The sequence below is a fragment of the Pelophylax lessonae genome (assembly GCF_965119305.1).
Source record: "Pelophylax lessonae genome assembly, chromosome: 1".
In the NCBI taxonomy this organism is placed as follows: domain Eukaryota; kingdom Metazoa; phylum Chordata; class Amphibia; order Anura; family Ranidae; genus Pelophylax; species Pelophylax lessonae.
The window spans coordinates 252,979,089-252,998,589 of NC_138768.1; the positions used below are offsets into that span (position 1 = coordinate 252,979,089).

The 19,501-nt window shown below is 44.5% G+C and overlaps 1 protein-coding gene across 2 annotated transcripts in view; it reads left to right on the forward strand.

Moving 5' to 3' along the window:
• Nucleotides 1-19,501, forward strand: part of MMP17 (matrix metallopeptidase 17) — a 250,024-nt gene that overhangs the window by 221,790 nt on the left and 8,733 nt on the right. For both annotated transcript variants that reach the window (XM_082244217.1, XM_082244218.1), the window contains exon 8: nucleotides 4,682-4,834. In XM_082244217.1, the coding sequence (XP_082100343.1) occupies nucleotides 4,682-4,834 (153 nt within the window). The remainder of the gene's footprint in view (nucleotides 1-4,681; nucleotides 4,835-19,501) is intronic.

Consider the following 19,501-nt stretch of genomic DNA (forward strand, 5'->3'; position numbering starts at 1 on the left):
CGTGCACCATTTTGCTATAACTATGATCTCATTTCAGAAAAACTGCATATACTTTTTTGGGGGCCACATGCTTTAATCAGTTTCACACAGCTGGAAAAATAAAACACATCTGAACTAAAAAAACAAAAATTTATTTTTTTGCACATTATGAAATAAAATTATGTAAATCATTTTAATACATTATGGAACAAAGGATAGTATAACACTTAGTTTTACTGCCACCCTCAGGAGAATTGAACACTAGCAAAGCTGCAAAGAGAGTCCAGTCTAACCCCGCCTTCTCCCAGCATGTCACAGCTTTTTCTTAATGTCCTTAGGAGAATGGACATCCTCTCTCTGCTCTAAGAGAAGAAAATCATTTTCATTTTTTTCTTCTATCAATATTCTTCAGTTGCTGCAGAGCCAGTGCTGCCAGTTTGCAGGTTCTGTATCAGTAATTTCTCAGTTTTACCTGGGGGACTGTGTCACTGGATCCTGCATGCACTGGATCCTGCGTTTGGCGTTCAGTTAGACATATAGTGCAATTTGAGTTAGCCACGAGGTGCTGTACAGGTCCAGGGCCATAACTGTGTTGTTGAACCCAGTTCCTGAAGCACGCCTGATAGGCGAATATTGCTATATAGGGAATTTTTTTTATGAGGCTTCAGCCTAGGAATCCTAACTAAACCTGCACTGCCTCCTTCTAGGTGGGGCTCACTGTGCATATGTGTGCAAGTTTGGGACATGCTGGACCTGAATTAGCCTCCCCTGGCCATATGACCCACCAGGTATTCAGAATGAGCCTCCATTGGTACATATGGTCTGCAGAACTTCAGTGTAAGAAGCATCTATTGAGGATGCTTTTTACTGGGGGATACCTAGACACCTTTATCAAGAAAAAGAGCTCCTTTATTTTCTTTCAGGTCATGGTTCAGCTGCAAGCCCTGGATATAAAAATCTGCCATGTCTACTGGGGAGCCCTTCTAACAATGAAGGTGTGCTCCCACTTGTGAAAGGGGCTGTATTTTGGTCTTTGTTGCCATATGGTCACAAGCTGTTTCAACGTTTGTCTGAAACATTGTCTCCAAGGATAACAAATTTAAATTATTGTATTTACACAATCTACAATTTTCCCTGGTGTATCAATGCTACCTACAGTTCGCTGTGAGAATACAACCTTAGCAGTTTGTGGCCCTTCCCTTTGGCCTTTCCACTGCACCTCAGGTCTTCACCAAGGAGCTAGCTCCTGTTCTTGCTCTGTTTTGCTCTTAGGGCATCCCCATAGTGGATAAATCTGGAGGATCAACTTCAAGAACAGTCAGACCAGTCAACAAAGGCTCTATCAACAGCCTTAGGACTGTCCAGACTCTTCAGAGGTTGAGGTAGATGCTGAACCTCCAGAAGTCAGAACTGAAAGATTCACCCTTCCCCATGCTCTAGCACTACAGTCTTTAATCCAGCCAACCCTCCTCTTTTGCATGTATCTTAACTTCAAAGTAAATCTAAATTGGAGCTCCACAAACCATGCTAACATTCTATATTTATAATACATTGAATATAAAGTTTAAGGCTGCTGTGACTGTTGAAATATTGCATACATTTTAGTACACATAAATTCTTAAAAAAATGTATTGAATCTATACTGTATATTGCACCTTAAAGCAGAGCTCCAGTCTGGAAAAAAATAAAAGTCAGCAGCTACAAATACTGTAGCTGCTGACTTTTAATTTAAGAACACTTACTTTCCAGGGATCCCTCGATGTCGGCACCCCGAGCAATCGGCTTCGGGTGCAGATGCCGGCATTGCAAGGGAAACCAGCAGTACTGCGCATTTCTGAATGGTCTCCCCGTCTTCTGGGACCTCTGTGTGTCCCAGAAGGCAGCGGGGGAAAGGAGGAGGGGCCAGAAATGTTGTAGATTGGCGATCTTACCCAAAAGTGAGAGTGGGTACCTGTCAAAACCAGGTACCTGCTCCCCCCCCCCCCCAAAAAAAGTGCCAAATGTGGCAGTGGAGGGGAGGAGGGTAAGAGCAAGTGGAGCTTCCCCTTTTGGGTGGAGCTCCGCTTTAATTTGTGTGTGTATATTTATAGAAAATTATGACTTTTGCATATCTTGAGGATATAATAGCAACCTCCATTTTTTATATGCCATGTAATATGAATAGACAGTGTGGGGGGGGGGGGATGTTACTGAGCTCTAATTAGGCTATTTTGTAGTTGGGATACATGTTAGACTTTAGCAGAAGCTCCTACCTCTCTTACTTCTGACCTCTGCCTCACTTATTATTGAGGCCCCATTACTCTTTACATCACTGTTGGCATTTTCACCCTGGGCACTGAATGAGCTTGTCCTGGCACTGAATGGGGGATGCCGCATATGGACCATCTAGCTTCCAGGTTTGTTAATAAACTGGACTAGGTTTGAGGATTGTCATAGTCATCCTGCTCGCTTCACCACAGATCAATAATTTCCCCCCCCCCCCCCAGCAGAGGTCCCCTCATTATCCCTGCATGGCCCAGCTTGCTGCCACCACATGCCCAGAGGCAGCTCACATAACCTCTGTGCTGGGAGTCCTGTTCTCCCGGCCGAGCACCAGGCAGTCAACTTGAAAGGGAAGGGGCGGAGCTTGTTGCCAGGGCAAACCAATGTCAAGCCTGTAGTTGCCTGGACACCAGATCGTGCCCCAGGTCCGGTGATAAATACTGTAGCAGGCCCGGGCGCAGTTAGTCTTTCTCCCTTCCCCCACTCAGCTGGATGCTCTGAGTTACTTAACTCTTGCTGTGGCAGAATCATACTTATATTTGTTGTTTTCACAGCCCTGTGCTAAGCATTTAACCCCCACCGTGCCAGAAATGTACCCAGCCTTGCTGTGTGTCCAGATTATTGCCTTGCTGTACCAGACCACTGTCCATTCTTTCTGTGTGCCCAGATTTTTGCCCTGTGCTTTAGGACTTAACCCCTACTGTACAAAATCACTGACCAACCTTGCTGTGCGCCTGGACTAGATAGTTTACAACAGGGTCCTATTGGGAGTCTTTTGAGGACTCTAGTGGAGGTTTATGATGTGAATGCATTCCTTTATAGCTTATCTGCCTTTTGTGAAATGTGTCTTTAGCTAGACAGTAATTTTTTAAGTATGTAATTTTACTAGACTGCCTAGCACAGATATGATATTAAAATCTGGCTGCTTCTGTTACCGACATGCAAATTTTGGGGAAGATGAGGATGGCATAATGTTCAGTACTGCTTCCCTATTTTCTCTACATGGTTTGGAGTTCATCAGCTCTCAATATCCTTACGCTCCTCACTTCCAATTTGGTCACAAACTTCTTTTTCAGCATAGTAGAACATAAAACCTCCAACAATAAAAAAAATCCATTTTTAACAAGCCATACCAATATTGTCCAGCCATGTTGTCCTGACCTGTTCTTTTTGAGTTGGCATTTAGTATGTTTTAGCTTTTTTGCTTTCCACAAATTTAAAATTCTTTAAGTTTTGATACTAGTGTCCCAAATCCAACCTGTCCTCCTCTGCATCTTTGAAACCAGGCAACAGTGGCGTCTGGAGGGGGGCTGATCCAAGTGGGCCCACAAAAAGCACTGGGTCTCGTGTAGATGGTTTATAATTATTAGCCCCGAGTGTCCAATATGCTCCTCTCCGTTGGGCCTCTACTGCCTGGCCTGCCACACTGGTTGCTAGTATCGCCTGCCGCCTAGCGTCTCGCAACCAGTGATGTCACATGACAGCAGCAGCAGGAGAGGCCCCAGCGTTCAGAGCAGAGGAGGATTTCAAATTCCTCCTCCGCGCCTAGAATTGGCTCTGCCTCCACCCACATCCCTCTTCTTCTGGCAGCAGCGCAGCTCAGCTCAGAGCCGAGGGAAGTGACAGGCCGTCGGCCCAGTCAAGCACAGGAGGGCAGAAGACACAGATGGCTGTGGGTGAGTGACGGAGGGCTGATTTTTGAAACCTTTGCCCATATTAGCCTTTCAACCTAATTTACTGAAACTGTACAAAGGCACCCTAAACCCTGTGGCAACCAATCAGAATTCATCTTTTGCTAGTGTTATTCCAGATAAGTAAATGCTGATTGGTTATTCTGGGTTGCTGCAATTTGCACTTAACATTTTGCTTTGTGCACTGTTTCTTGAACAAGCCCTTGATGTTCAACTTTCCAAAGAAGTCATAGAGGAGCTGACTCACCATTTTCTGGTTGCAGCTAATTTGGAAAGATTTGGTGTTGGTGCTTCTTCTAGGCTACTGGGAAATTAAGTGTTGTGGAAGTTCTGGGACTTCCGCTATTTCGAAAGTGGCTGAAGCAGTTCCATAGGAGCCTCCAGAAAGGCTTCTACATGGGGCACCCTGTTTTCCATAATTGGTGCTCTCAATTGCTTTATGGGAAGAGTTACAAGTAAAAGCGAAGATTAGAAAGTTGAGAGATTAACATGCGTGTGGTCACATTTTATAACATTTTATGGTGGAGTATTGGGCAGGGGTGAGGGGGGCATTGGGTGGAGCTTGGGCGGGACTTACTTTAAAATGTGGGAGGGGTTATCAAATGTAACTTCAGGCTGAAGCCCCTGTTCTTTTTCTCACCTAGCAACGCCCCTGCCAGGCAGTCACATAACTATTTTTTGCATGACTATCAGCGTATACTGTAGATATAAAAAGTACATTGCACCTGAAGTTTGCCTTTGCTTTCTAGGGAAGTATTTCTGGAGGCTTACACGAAATAAGCATTTGGTCTCCCTTCAACCTGCTCAGATCCATCGTTTCTGGAAAGGGCTTCCCCTAAACATGGACAGCATAGATGCAATATATGAGAGGACCACAGACCATAAAATTGTCTTCTTCAAGGGTATGTACAATACTATATGCCTTATCACATTAATGTAAAATGCTTTTTATTTATTTATTTATTTATTTTTAGAAAAAGCAGCAGAATGCAGAAGGAAAACCAAGAGAATACGTAACACAGTTATACTCTGTTCACATCTTTTTTATACCCACATTCAGGGAAACCTCTCACATTCCCCAAATTCTGTTAGATCTGATAAGCTCATCTTGCATGTAAGCTTATAACCTGGTTCCTTGCTAAAGTGTTTGATATAATGGGAACGGAAAGAAAAGTTGTGAGATTCCATTTCATTGCACTTAGCACAATTTTAGAACACTGATAAGCAATGAAAACTCCTATTTTCGTGTTTTTTTTTCAGGGAAAGCCTGTCTGGGTATCACATACTGTATGTAAAATAGAAATATTAGCTACAGATGTAGTTACTTCATGCCTGAAAGAATGCATGATTGGCAAATTCCACAAAAAATGCAAAAAGCTTCCCCAATACATTTATAATTATAACATATTTCTGTATTTCCTCATTTTTTATGATCTAGGAGCAGGATGGTATGTATCATACTGGCAAATCCATGTGTAATAAGTCCTTAATACCTCATATCAATGCTTCTTCTAGTTGTAAGAGATGTAATGCTGCTGTCATAATTTACCTTAAGCACTTTAAGACCGGAAGGATTTGCCTCCTTCCTGACCAGGCCCTATTTTGCGATTCGGCACTTTAGCTGACAATTGCGACGCTGTGTATGTGGTGTGGGGTACGCTAAACAACAAATAAATAATGAATATATAACATATATCTATGTGTGAACCAAATCAACAAAAGTAAATATATATAACATATATCAATCTGTGAAGCCAATTAATAATGCAAATCAATTGGTGCATAAACATAAAAGTTCATAAGTGTCCATAAATATTGTGCAGGTGAGTAGAATGGTATTCTATCCAAATAATACGTGTATCCACCACCGAGTGAAATTCATCCTTACCAAACGGAAATAAATAAGGTGCACTATATTTTCTTGTGCTGAAAAAAATATCCAATCTCCTTGTGAACAAACACCACGTGTAAATCACCAAGAATTAGCCTCTTACCAGATGGTAATAGGTATGCACTTGTTCAGTGAAACCACCGCCTTGCTTCCTCTTTAAAATCCTGAAGTGGGATGTAGAACCGCTCTACCTTTCTCTCTCCACTAGATGGCAACGAGTACCAGCAAGAAACACAGCCTCATCCTTCTTTACAAGCTCACAAAACCACCGTGTATTAAAGGAAAAAAGAGGACTAATAGTGTATTACCCTTGAGATTTATTCAAAAAACAGTTGATAATGCACTTACAATTAGATGTGTCTTGTATTCAGCATAAACATAGGCATACGAATTCCTGCAAAGGCTTGCGGCCGGCTGCAGCACGGACCGCAAGTTGTGTGTGACGTGTGCGCCTCCTAATCTAGATTTAATCTATACATGTAATTGTAAGTGCATTATCAACTGTTTTTTGAATAAATCTCAAGGGTAATACACTATTAGTCCTCTTTTTTCCTTTAATACACGGTGGTTTTGTGAGCTTGTAAAGAAGGATGAGGCTGTGTTTCTTGCTGGTACTCGTTGCCATCTAGTGGAGAAAGAAAGGTAGAGCGGTTCTACATCCCACTTCAGGATTTTAAAGAGGAAGCAAGGCGGTGGTTTCACTGAACAAGTGCATACCTATTACCATCTGGTAAGAGGCTAATTCTTGGTGATTAACACGTGGTGTTTGTTCACAAGGAGATTGGATATTTTTTCAGCACAAGAAAATAAAGTTGCACCTTATTTATTTCCGTTTGGTAAGGATGAATTTCACTCGGTGGTGGATACACGTATTATTTGGATAGAATACCATTCTACTCACCTGCACAATATTTATGGACACTTATGAACTTTTTATGTTTATGCACCAATTTGCATTATTAATTGGCTTCACAGATTGATATATGTTATATATATTTACTTTTGTTGATTTGGTTCACACATAGATATATGTTATATATTCATTATTTATTTGTTGTTTAGCGCACCCCACACCACATATACATTTATCTATATTCAAAAGCACTGAATACCGGGAGCAGCTTCAACACACTATCAGCGCACCCATCCCCCCTTACAACAAAATTGCGACGCTGTGCCCAAATAAAATTGATGTCCTTTTTTTTCCTACAAATAGAGCTTTCTTTGATCACCTGTGCGATTTTTATTTTTTGCGCTATAAACAAAAAAAGAGCAACAATTTTGAAAAAAAAAAAACAATATTTCTCTTACGTCCTCCGACAGTCGCCGCCTCCTCTAAGTCCTCACTGATGGGTATTGTCTTCCTATCCATAGGAATAGCTAGGCATATAGACTTAGTTTAAAGACAAAAGGCATTAGCATATACACACCCACGGAAGCTGTCCCATCCGGTCAATACCCCCCCTGCATCACCACTCCCAACTCAGTTTTAATTTGCCTAGCGTCAGGAATAGTCAGGCTACCTTGTGCTGGGGCTTCAGTCTCAGCCTTCCTAAATATTTTATTTGATTTTTTTTAAAAATGTCAGTTTTTTTCTCTCATTTAACTAGCTGTGTATTTTGTCAGCCTAGTGTTAGTTTATTCTTCGGATGAAGATGGATCATGCGGTGCTGGGATTCGGACTGGCCGCCCTGGTTCTCCAGGGTACAGAGGGTCAGATGGACCCCCAGCCCGCCATCTAGGGGTTCAGCTATGGTTCGCCCTGGCATTAAGAACGACCCATCCCTGTTCGCTGCAGGGATGCAGCCGTGAGGTGGCTACCTCACAGGACTCGTCTGCGCTGCTGCAGCGTCATGTCCCTGGCTCACGGCACTCCCTGTCAGATGAGGACAGAGGTCCGTGCATGGAGGCTCCCCACGCCATCGGGTACAGGTAAGTACTTTCTGTGTGGGGCCTTCTGCCTGGGGTGGCAGTCTGTGTTGCTGTGTGTCCCCATGTCTGTGCCTGTGTGACTCCCTGTGCGATCCCTGCGGGGTTCGCTTTGTGCTGTATGTTTGCCGGGGGTCCCTGTCCCTGTGTCACCTTAGGTGCATGTTTGGGGGTACAGACTTGTGTGTGGTGCGGCGGCCGCTGCGGGGGTTATTTCGCGCGGCCTGCCATGTTTTTTACTATGCACACGTGTATGGCCCCTCTGGGGCGAGTATACAGGTAATTTTGGCACCATCCGCCGCCATTTTGTGGGAGGTAGAACGATCGGTTCGGCCGCATGTCGGCGACCATCTTGGCGTAGCCTCCTATGCATCCCTATGGGGCAGCCATTTTCCCTGGGGTCTGGCTTTTAACCAGCCCCATCCAGCAGAATTTCCTTTTCCTCTCAGGCAGCAAGGACACAGGTAGCAACGATCTGCGGGCTCTGCAGTTTATCTCTCTCAGTCTTCTTCTGCATACTGCTTCTGGCTCAGTTTCTTTCTCCTTTTGGGGGTCTTCATAGCTGTGCCAGTAGCGGTGGGCTGCGCACTCCGCAGCGCTATTTAAAGGGACAGTACACTACTTTTTTGCACTGTAGTTTTTTAATAACTTGAGCCATGGATTCTCAGGAAAGCAAGTTTCCTCCAGCTTTAGTGGGGGGGGTTCTCCTGTGGCCCCGCTGCGACCTGATCTGGCTGCTGTAGTTGCGACTTTAGTGGCAAATATGGAAATGCTGATGTCTGAACGGGCTGCGAGATTCAGATGGGGATATGGCTGCTGCTGCTGCGGCGAGCGTGCCCTTTTCAGGGTCCCGCTCATCCTTAGACCCCCCAGGGTCACCTGAAGAACGGGCGACCATGGATGAGTTGATTATTTCGGTTAAGGATACCTTACATTTGGAGGATGAGCCCAGTCCTCCGGGCGTTGTGTCCTCGTTTGGGACGCACAGGACCCGCAAGTCTGTGCAGGTTTTTCCCTGCCCAGCAGAATTTCATTACACTGTTAATGAAATGTGGCACACGTTAAAACGTCCATTCCTGGTACCTAGTCGGTTCAAATTGCTTTATCCTTTTGCGCCGGCTACGGAATCACGATGGTGTGTGCCTCCACAGGTAGATCACACTGTGGCCATGCTGAACAAGGCTACCTTGGTTCCTACTGAGGATACCCCGGTTTTCCGGGATCCAATGGACCGGCGGTTGGAGTCGCTGGCCCGCCATTCCTATACGGTGGCGGGTTCGCTGCTCAAACCCGTTTTCGCATCCTTTATGGTGGCTCAGGCGGTGGCTGATTGGATTAAGGTGCTCAGAAGCAACTTTGTGTCGGATGACGTGCCGCCTGCCCGACTGGACATGGTGGACCAGATCCACCAGGGAGTCATGTATTTGTGTGATGCAGCCTTAAATGAGGCCCCTTTGGTGGCTCGCCTCTCGAGTGTCGTGGTACTTAACCGGCGACTGATATGGCTAAAGAGCTGGTCGGCCGACCAGTCCTCACGGAAAACAGTGGCTGATTTTCCCTATGCTGGCTCTCGCCTATTTGGCGAGGCGTTGGATACCCTGGTAAAAGGCGTCATGGGGGGCAAGAGCACTATGCTCCCCCAGAACCCGAAAAACAAGTCTTTCTGAGGCAAGCGGGGTTCTGTGCCTAGATCAAATCAGGGGTCCTTTCGTGCCTTTCGGAACCAATCCAAGGGCAAGCCCTTCAAGGCCCAGGGCAACCAGAAGAAACCCTGGGCGGGTAAGCAGAAGACCGGCAATGCCGGCTCGGGGGGACATTCCGCCTCTGCCTGAAGGGGCGTCCTCACCCGTTTCAGGGGTCGGGGGACGTTTGCATGGTTTCCTCCAGCCTTGGCTGCTCCAGATTTCGGACAGGTGGGTCCAGGAAATCGTTCGATTAGGTTACAAGATCGAATTCCTTTCCAGGCCGGCGGACAGATTCTTCCCCTCCAATCTCCATCTGCTTCCGGGGCGTCTGCTGGACTTGCATCAAGCGGTGCAGGACCTGCTTGCTCAGGGGGTGATTGTCCCGGTGCCTCATCGGGACAGGTTTCGGGGGTTTTATTCGAATCTGTTCACTGTGCCCAGGAAGGAGGGCAAAGTGCGTCCTATTCTGGACCTGAAAGCACTGAACCGCTTCGTGCGTGTTCGGAAGTTTCGGATGGAGTCTCTCCATTCGGTAGTGGCCTCCTTGAGTCCGGGAGAATTCCTGGCTTCGATAGATCTGAAGGATGCGTACCTGCACATCCCCATTTTCGAGGGTCATCAGCGGTACCTTCGGTTCGCTATCGCAGAGGACCACTACCAGTTTGTGGCGTTACCGTTCGGTCTCGCTTCGGCACCCAGGGTGTTTACCAAGGTGTTGGCACCGGTTCTGGGCCTGCTGCGGGCCCAGGGCATTGCGGTCCTGGGGTACCTGGACGATCTGCTTCTGAGATCGTGTGCCAGTCAGGACCTTGTGCCCGATCTGTCCATCACGGTACAGACGCTCCAGGAGTTCGGGTGGACCATCAACGCTCAAAAGCGTTGTCTCCGTCGCTTCGACTTCCCTATCTGGGAATGGTTCTGGACTCTGCTCAGGCAAGGGTATTCTTGCTGGAGGACAAGCTCCGGACTTTGCGGGACGAAATCCGGTCCCTCAGGGACAATCCGTTCTCGTCACTCAGGACCTGCATGCGGGGCCTGGGGTTGATGGTGTCGGCCTTCGAGGCCATTCCCTTTGCCCAGTTCCACACGCGGGCTCTCCAGACGGAGATCCTGGCCAGGTGGGACAGACTTCCTCAGTCCTTGGATCTGGATGTCTCCTTGAGTCGCCGGACCAGATTGGCTCTTCTGTGGTGGATCCAGTCCCCGTCGGTGGCGGAAGGCAAGTCCTTCCGCCCATTGGTGTGGACAGTGGTTACCACAGACGCCAGCCTGTCGGGCTGGGGTGGAGTCCTGGGCAACCTGTCTGCCCAGGGCACTTGGTCGGAGGAGGAATCCTCCCTCCCGATAAATGTGCTGGAACTACGAGCGATAAAACTCTGTCTCTTCCAGTGGTCGGACCGTCTCCGGGGCCTGCCTGTTCGCGTACAGACAGACAATGCTACCGCGGTGGCTTACATCAACCACCAGGGGGGCACCAGGAGTGCTCGAGCGGCCCGCGAGGTGACCGACATTCTGTCTTGGGCCGAGACTCATGTCCCGGCGATTTCGGCAGTTCACATTCCGGGTGTGGAGAATTGGCAGGCAGACTATCTGAGCCGCCAGACCCTGGACCAGGGGGAATGGTCCCTACACCCGGAGGTCTTTCAGATGCTGTGTGCGAAGTGGGGATCCCCAGACGTGGATCTGTTCGCATCCCGGCTAAATCGAAAGGTGGGAAGGTTCGTGGCAAGAACGCGCGATCCGTTGGCGGACGCCTCGGATGCGTTGGTGGCCCCTTGGCATCAGTATCGTCTGATGTACGCCTTTCCTCCGGTTCAGTTACTATCCCGGTTCCTTCGCAGATTAGTCTCGGAACCGCACATGGTGATTCTGGTGGTCTTGGTACGCTGATGTTGTTTACCTGGCAGTGGCGCCTGCCTCTGCGGGAAGATCTCCTGTCTCAAGGTCCGATCTTCCATCCTGCTTCACAGTCGCTGGCTTTAACGGCCTGGCTGTTGAGACCCAGGTCTTGAAGGACAAGGGTCTATCTCCTGAGGTTATTCCTACCCTGATCAAGGCTAGGAAATCCTCCTCTGGTAAGATTTATTACCGTACCTGGAAAGCCTATTTCGCCTGGTGTGAGTCCAGGGGGTTCTCCTCTCGTTCTTAGTCGGTGTCGAGAATTTTGGCTTCTCTCCAGTCTGGAGTGGATCAGCGCCTGGCGCTGGCCACGATAAAGGGCCAAGTGTCTGCACTGGCTGTTCTTTTTCAACGCCCTTTGGCGTCTCGTTCTTTGGTGCGCACCTTCATTCAAGGTGTGCGACATCTAGCTCCTCCCAGGAAGGAGCCTTTACCTCCATGGGACTTGAACTTGGTTCTGTCCGCATTACAGCGTGCTCCCTTTGAAAACATCAGGGAGATATCGTTGCCTCTGCTGTCTAAGAAGGTTGCCTTTTTGGTGGCGATCACTTCGGCTCGCAGGGTGTCGGAGCTGGCGGCGTTGTCTTGCCGCTCCCCTTACTTGATCATTCGCGAGGATAAGGTGGTTTTGCGGCCACCCCCATCCTTTCTTCCCAAGGTGATCTCTGAATTTCACCTTAATGAGGACATTGTTCTGCCTTCGCTTTGTACGAAGCCTAAGCATCCAAAGGAGATTGCTTTGCATTCCTTGGATGTTGTCAGGGCGATCAGGGTTTACCTGTAGTCTACGAAATCCTTTCGGAAGACAGATTTCCTCTTTGTCCTTCCTGAGGGACCTCGAAAGGGCATGGCTGCGTCCGCAGCAACTATTGCCAAATGGATCAGACAGACCATTGAGCAGGCTTACGCCTTGAAGGAACGGGTTCCGCCCTTCCCTGTTAAGGCGCACTCTACCAGGTCTTTGAGTGCATCTTGGGCCTATTGGCATCGGGCCTCGGTGGCCCAGGTGTGCAAGGCGGTGACTTGGTCGTCGGTGCACACTTTTTCCAAGTTCTACAAAGTAGACGTTCTGGCATCAGCTGATGCTTCTTTTGGCCGCAAAGTTCTCAGTGCGGCTGTGCCATGATGGACCCTTGATTTTTTCTCTGGGTCTCTGGCTGTTGGCATTTGCTTTCCTGGGCTGTTGCTCCTGTTGAGCATTGTTTTTTTTCTGTTGCCCAGTTGGTTCTTACGGTGCATGTAAGATTCCTTTCTCTGATGTGGGTACTGCGTTGCCTTTTCTACGGTTGCGTCTCCCACCCCTCATGTCTATACTGCTTTGGGGCATCCCATCAGTGAGGACTTAGAGGCGGCGACTGTCGGAGGACGTAAGAGAAAACGGAATTTTTGTAAAATCTTACCTGTAAAATTCCTTTCTCTGAGTCCTCCGACGGTCGCCGCCCCCGCCCCTCTTTTGGGGTTCTTGTTACCTACTGCTATGCTACCAAACTGAGTTGGGAGTGGTGATGCAGGGGGGGTATTGACCGGATGGGACAGCCCCCGTGGGTGTGTATATGCTAATGCCTTTTGTCTTTGGACTAAGTCTATATGCCTAGCTATTCCTACGGATAGGAAGACAATACTCATCAGTGAGGACTTAGAGGAGGCGGCGACTGACAGAGGACTCAGAGAAAGGAATTTTACAGGTAAGATTTTACAAAAATTCAGTTTTTTCACATTCTGCTGTATGACATTCTCAAAAAAAAAAATGTAAAAATCAAAAATGTTTAACATTTTAGGCCAATTTGTTTTCTGCTACATATTTTTGGTCAAAAAAATCGCAATAAGTGTATTTTGATTGGTTTGTGCAAAAGTTATTGCGTCTACTAACTACGGGAAAGATTTATGTAATTTTTATTGTTTTTTTTTTTTTTTTACTAGTAATGGCGGCGTTGTGCGATTTTTTGCAGGACTGCAACAGATCGGACCCCTAACTGACATTTTTGACACTTTTGGGGGTACCAGTGACATTACCACAGTAATCAGTGCTAAACATATGCACTGTTACTGTAATAATGCCATTGGCATGGAAGGGGTTAACCCTGTGGGTGATCAGTGGGTTAAATGTGAGCCTAGGGGAGTGATTCTAACTGTGGGGGGGCGTGGCTTCTGAAATGACCATAGAGACATGTGATCCTATATAGAAGGATCACATGGGCTCTATGATCATTTCAGGGAGAAGAAAGGTCAGCTGTGTTTACAACAGCTGCCCATCCTTCTCTCTAAGCGGGAAGGTAGCGCCGCCGGTGGCATGCGCTTGCCCCCTAGCTTCCCGCGCGCGGCCGGCGTAGGTCTATGTCAGTTTGTTTCTGAGAGCCACCCTGCTGCAGTAAAAAGGCGGCGGGTGGTCGGGAAGTGGTTAAAGGCCATTTTTCTACAGCCAATAAATGCCTCAGCATGTTATCCTATGTGTCCATGCACACATAGGCTGCTTTCAGCAGTTTTTGACAGGGGCAGTTTCTGGCTGTAAAAAAACCCAAAAATGAGTGGGTTTTGAGTGGCGTTTTTCAGCTGTAAAAATGCTCGAATGTAAATAAAGGCGATAAATGCCAAAAAACACTGCTAACTAACGTTTTGTTTAAGTTTTTTACTCCATTGTTTTTTTTTAAGCCTGGGTTCTGTTTCGAGTGTAATTTATGGAACATAGCCTGGGTTCACACTGGTGCATGCTGAGCACTGCATGTGATTTGCACCAAAAACGCACCGCATTCCTGTGCACATCACATGTGATGTCTATGCGATGCAATTTGAGCCATATATTTTGTATGGCTCAAATTGCATCACATTTGCACCAAAGTCATGTAGGAACTTTTTTTTTCTCCACACCTAATCGCACATCCATGCAATGCGATTCTGGCAAGCCTACTGCATTTTGCAATCTGTTTCAGGGTATCGTTCATGGAGCATGAAACCTTGTTGAAATTGTGCCGATTTGGCATGCAATTTGTCATGTCGAATCGCATGTTAAATCGGAGCCTAAAAAAGGGTTCCTAAATCTTATCGCATGGGTTTGATTACCCATGCAATGCAATTCTGGCAAGCATTGCATTGTGGGAAAGTCGGAGTTACTAAAAGATCGGAGACAGGTTATTTTTAGCTAAAAACGCCAAAAAACACTGAAAAACGCCAATACAAAAACGCTGAAAAACTCACTACAAAGCTACTGGCATGTTTATAAAGTCCAGGGTGCATGAGGACTAACACTGGGGATCTCTTGTGTGTTCATCAGTAGGGCGAGTAGGGCTATTGTTTTGGAGATTATATTTCATGTTTTTCCCTGAAGTGGTGCTTAAAAAGATGTTTCTTTCCAGTTCAGATTGCCTGGATACTATATGTTGGAGCTTTGTGAAACCACATAATTATTCCCCAATTGCAGATAATATGAAGCATGATGTACATATGTTATACAAGTGCATCTCAAAAAATTTGAATATCATCCATAAGGAAATGTATTCCAGTAATTAAATTCAAAAAGTGAAACCCATATATTTTATAGATTCACTACACACAGAGTGATATATTTCAAGCATTTCTTTCTTTTATTTTGATGATTGTGGCTTACAGCTAGTGAAAACCCCAAATTCAGTATCTCAGAAAATTAATATATTGTGAAAAACTTCAATATTGTAGACTCATGGTGTCACACGCTAATCAGCTAATTAATTCAAAATACATGTAAAGGTTTCCTGAGCCTTTAAATTGTCTCTAAGTCTGGTTCAGTAGGTTACTGTTCAGAACCATGAATCAGACTATGACAGGAAATGCAGTAAAAATCACACCTTTAATGTAATGGTAAAAAAATGGTACAGATCAGTAAACGTAGTCAAAACATAAGCCAGGGGTCGAGAGCCAAAACGGGAAGTCAGACGAGCCAGAGATCAGGAAACCAGAAATCAGCATAGTCTTGCTCATCTGATTTTTGTCTGCCAAAATCTGTACTGACTGAGGAACAATCGGCCGTTCTTTGTTGGCCAACAAAAATTTTATAGCATGCACACCAGATTTTTTTCAGCCGAAAATTCGTAGTTGGTTGTCGGAAGCATCATACTAACAAGCCTACAATCGGCAGATCGGACGTTGGCCGACAATTTACGGACAACAATCTGTGCCTGTGTACGGGGCTTTACACAGTAGAGAAACTCCAGATATGTCAACAAGACGAAGGCAGGAAAGTAATGAACAAGGCCACTAAATTAGCCAGAAGGAGTTGGCTATAGGCAGGACTGACCAGCAGATAATTTTAACCAGGTGCGCCTGGTTTAATGATCATAGTATCAGTGTGCTTGATTGGCCAGCAAACTCTCCTTACCTGAACCCCATAGAAAATCCTGTAAGGTATTGTCAAGAGGAAGATGAGAGACACCAGACCCAACAATGCAGACAAGCTGAAGGCCGCTATCAAAGCAACCTGAGCTTCCATAACACCTCAGCAGTCCCACAGACTTATCATCTACATGCCACTCCGCATTGATGCAGTAATTCAGTATTGAGTGTATACTATACTATACATGGACTTACTTTTCAGTAAGCTAACATTTCTGTATTAAAAATGCTTTTTCTCTTTCTTTCATTGACGGACACAGCTCCTGATCTTCTTGACCATTGGGTTATACTAAAATAGAATCTGGCATACACTATGCTTGTTTACTGATCCATGTTTAAAGTAATATTGTTTATTACCTAACTGTAAGTTTGTTTTCACAGCTATTTTACTTAGCTTTGTAAATGTAATAAAAAGGGCACATTAGGGTTAGGTACCCAGGCCATCACAGCTTCATGCATCTATCAGGGTAACAACTGACTTTGTATACTATTAAAAATTGAATATTAAATAAGGCATTCTGCACCAATTACATTTTTCCTTAAAACAAAAAAAATTGCACTAAAAAGGTAAAATTCCAAAACCAGCAGCTAGCACGCCATTAGATACATGGTAATATCAAATAAACCTAACCTAAAGTGCAGCGCTCATAAATAAAAACATATCTGATAACAGTCCAAAATGTGTGTGTCTAAAATAGAATGTCCATGCATCCAAAAAAAGTCCTCTGTGAATAAGAGATGAAATGATCTTCATATGGTGTAAAAAAAACTCTAAATGAAAAAAAAAAGCAAGCACTAGTGTCCAAATCAAAGGCTTAAAGGAACAGTATGACCCTCATAATGAGAAGTAATATAGAGCTTGAAAGGTGGTTAGCTGAGATCCTGGATATTTGACATTGTTTCTTCAATCCACCATATACTGTATATTAACAAACACTCAGAGAAATGTGCATGAAAAAATGAAACACTTCACATAGTATAAAATCAATGGTAACCAATATTTATTAAAAACAATTCTACTTACATGTATAAAAACATAGACAGTGCTGTACAAATCAATATCCCCAAGAGAATACGTAGATAGCTTCTGGATTTTGTGATGACATCACAAGCATGGACTCAGCCTTACATGTTTCATCAAAAATTACATCTTCCAATCTAGCCTCAGATGATGTCATTTCTGGCGAAACATTTAAGGCAGAGCCCACACTCGTGACATCATCACAAAATCCAGAAGCTATCTACACATTCTCTTAGGGATGTTAACTTGTACAGCACTGTCTGCTTTTATACATATTGTTTTTAATAAATATTGGCTACCATTGATTTTATACTATGGCGCATTTCCATTTTTTCATGCACATTTCCCTGTGGCTGTCGATATACAGTATATGGTGGATTGAAGTGGCAACATAAAGAATCCCGGGTTTGAGCTAACCACTTTCATTCGCTATACGACTTCTCATTGTGAGGGCCATACCTTTTAGACCAGTGTGGTTTGCTTCGTTCCAAACTGAAATTCGAACAAATCATTTCATTGTTTCATTCTGTGGAAATTCGGATGTATCCAAATTTCCAAATTACAATAGTAACGAATTTAAAGGGTAACTCCACTATCGTGGGGAAAAAGATAGCAAAAAAAGAAAATATAATATAGCGTATACAATTGTAACACAAATCATATTGTAATTGAATAATATTAAAAATTACCTTTACTTTTACATCTGCAGCCACTGTAATTTTCTGAAAATGCAATGCAATATGGCTACCTGGAGCTGTTCTGTACACAGAATGTATACTGACCACACCCCAGAAACATAATTTCCTGCTTGTGTGATATGCTCACCAAAGTCTGCCTAAAATACAAGTCAGATGTCTGGCATCTCCTGCGACAAAAATTACATTTTTGGTGAGATACTCCCAATTGGAACACGTCTAAAGGGATGCAGGCCCAGCATCTTTCCTCATTAGTGCCATGCAGGTGCACAGATGGTTGATAATTATGAAACCACTCCCATTAGACCCACTTAGCACAGGGGCACAGAGGAACATAGAGGGATTTCCTCATAATAACAAAAGGTAGGAATCTGCAACAAAGGTTGTTACAATCATTGTAATGTACATGTATCAACAAGAATAAAATAGACAATAAAGGAATAAAATAGAATAGAAAAGAATATAATAGAGTAAAACTAAACAGGATAGAAAATAAATGAATAGGATCAAACATAATAGAAAATAAAGGATTAGAATAGAAAATAATAGAATAGAAAATAATAAATTAGAATCAAAAAACAGAATAGAAAAGAATAGAATAGAAAATAAAAGAATGGAACAGAAAATAGAGTAGACCAGAACAAAATAGAATAGAAAATAAAAGAATAGAATAAAATAGAGTATAAATTAAAGGAATAGAGTAGAAAAGAATAGAATAGAAAATAAGACAATAGAGTAGAAAAGAACAATAGACTAGACTGGAATATAAAAAAATAGAAAGAATATAACTGTCTTTCAAATTTCAAATAAAATCAATTTTAATTTGAATAGAATAGAAAATAAGAGAATAGGATAGAAAATAATTGAATAGAAAAAACATTAGAATAGAACAAAATAGAAAGAGTATAACCATCTTCTGGAATTCCAATTGCAAATTCAAACTCAAATTCCGAATTTGAATCAAATTCAAAATGAATTTGAAAATGAATAAACAAAACTAAATAGATTTTGAAAACAATTTTAACTAAACAAGATTATTTAAATAACAAAACAAAATGAAACAAATTTTTTCGTTCCGCACATGTCTAATACCGTTCAGGTAAAGCTTTGTTTTAGGCACTGTGTGGGAGACGGATGCATTGTTTTTTTTCACTTGGAAGGGTTTTTTTTACACCATATGAAGAACATTTCATCTTTCATTCACTGCAAACTTTATTTTTTATGCATGGAAATTACCTCTTAGTCTTGCTTCAGAATGCTTCTTGCTAAGCCATTCCGTGGTATAATAGTTCAAAGTCAGTTTCCTCCGTGTGCCAAGCAAATTTCCTGCCCTGCCGTTCTAACGCAGTAGAGGAGGGGGGAGAGCACATGTGCAGGAGATTAACTCAGAGTTCCCGTAATGTTGGGGGTGGGAAGTAACAGCCCCTGGGCTGGGTCAGGGGGTGGTGGAGAACTGTGAAAGTGTGTGGGGGTATTTGGGGGGGGGGATTACATTGTAGCGAGGAGAAATGGCAAAGTGTATGTGTGGGGGGGAATTTATGCATAGAGGCGAGCTGGGAAAGTGGGGGGAATTTGTGCAGAATGGAGAGCTGGGAAAGTGTGGGGGGGGAGTTTGTGCAGAGAGGAGAGCTGGGAAAGTGGGGGGGGGGTTTGCAAAGGGAGGGGGAGGGGAGGGCAGGTTGTGCAAAATTAGAGCTGTGAAAGATGGGGCAGATTGTGCAGAGGTGAGAGTGGTTAGAGTGGCGCAAAGGTGAGATGTTGATGGGGGGTGTGACGAGACCAATCTCGCCCCATTGCATTGGAGGAGCCTGGTTGCCCGCCTGCTGCCTTTGGACTATGGACCAGACTTTAAAAGACTTTGACTCCCTGGCGATTAAACTGTATTCGTGGGGTCTGAGTGCCATTCACCTAATAATGTGCACTCAGACCTGAGCTATCTGGGGATATGTAACATGTCTATGTTTAATGTATAAAAAGTAACTATATATTTTAAAGCATAATACTGTATTTGGGTCCCCATGTGTGTAATGGAGTCTCGCTGTGAAAACTAGTTTTAGCTGCAGAGAGAGGGGGGGGGATTGTTTACA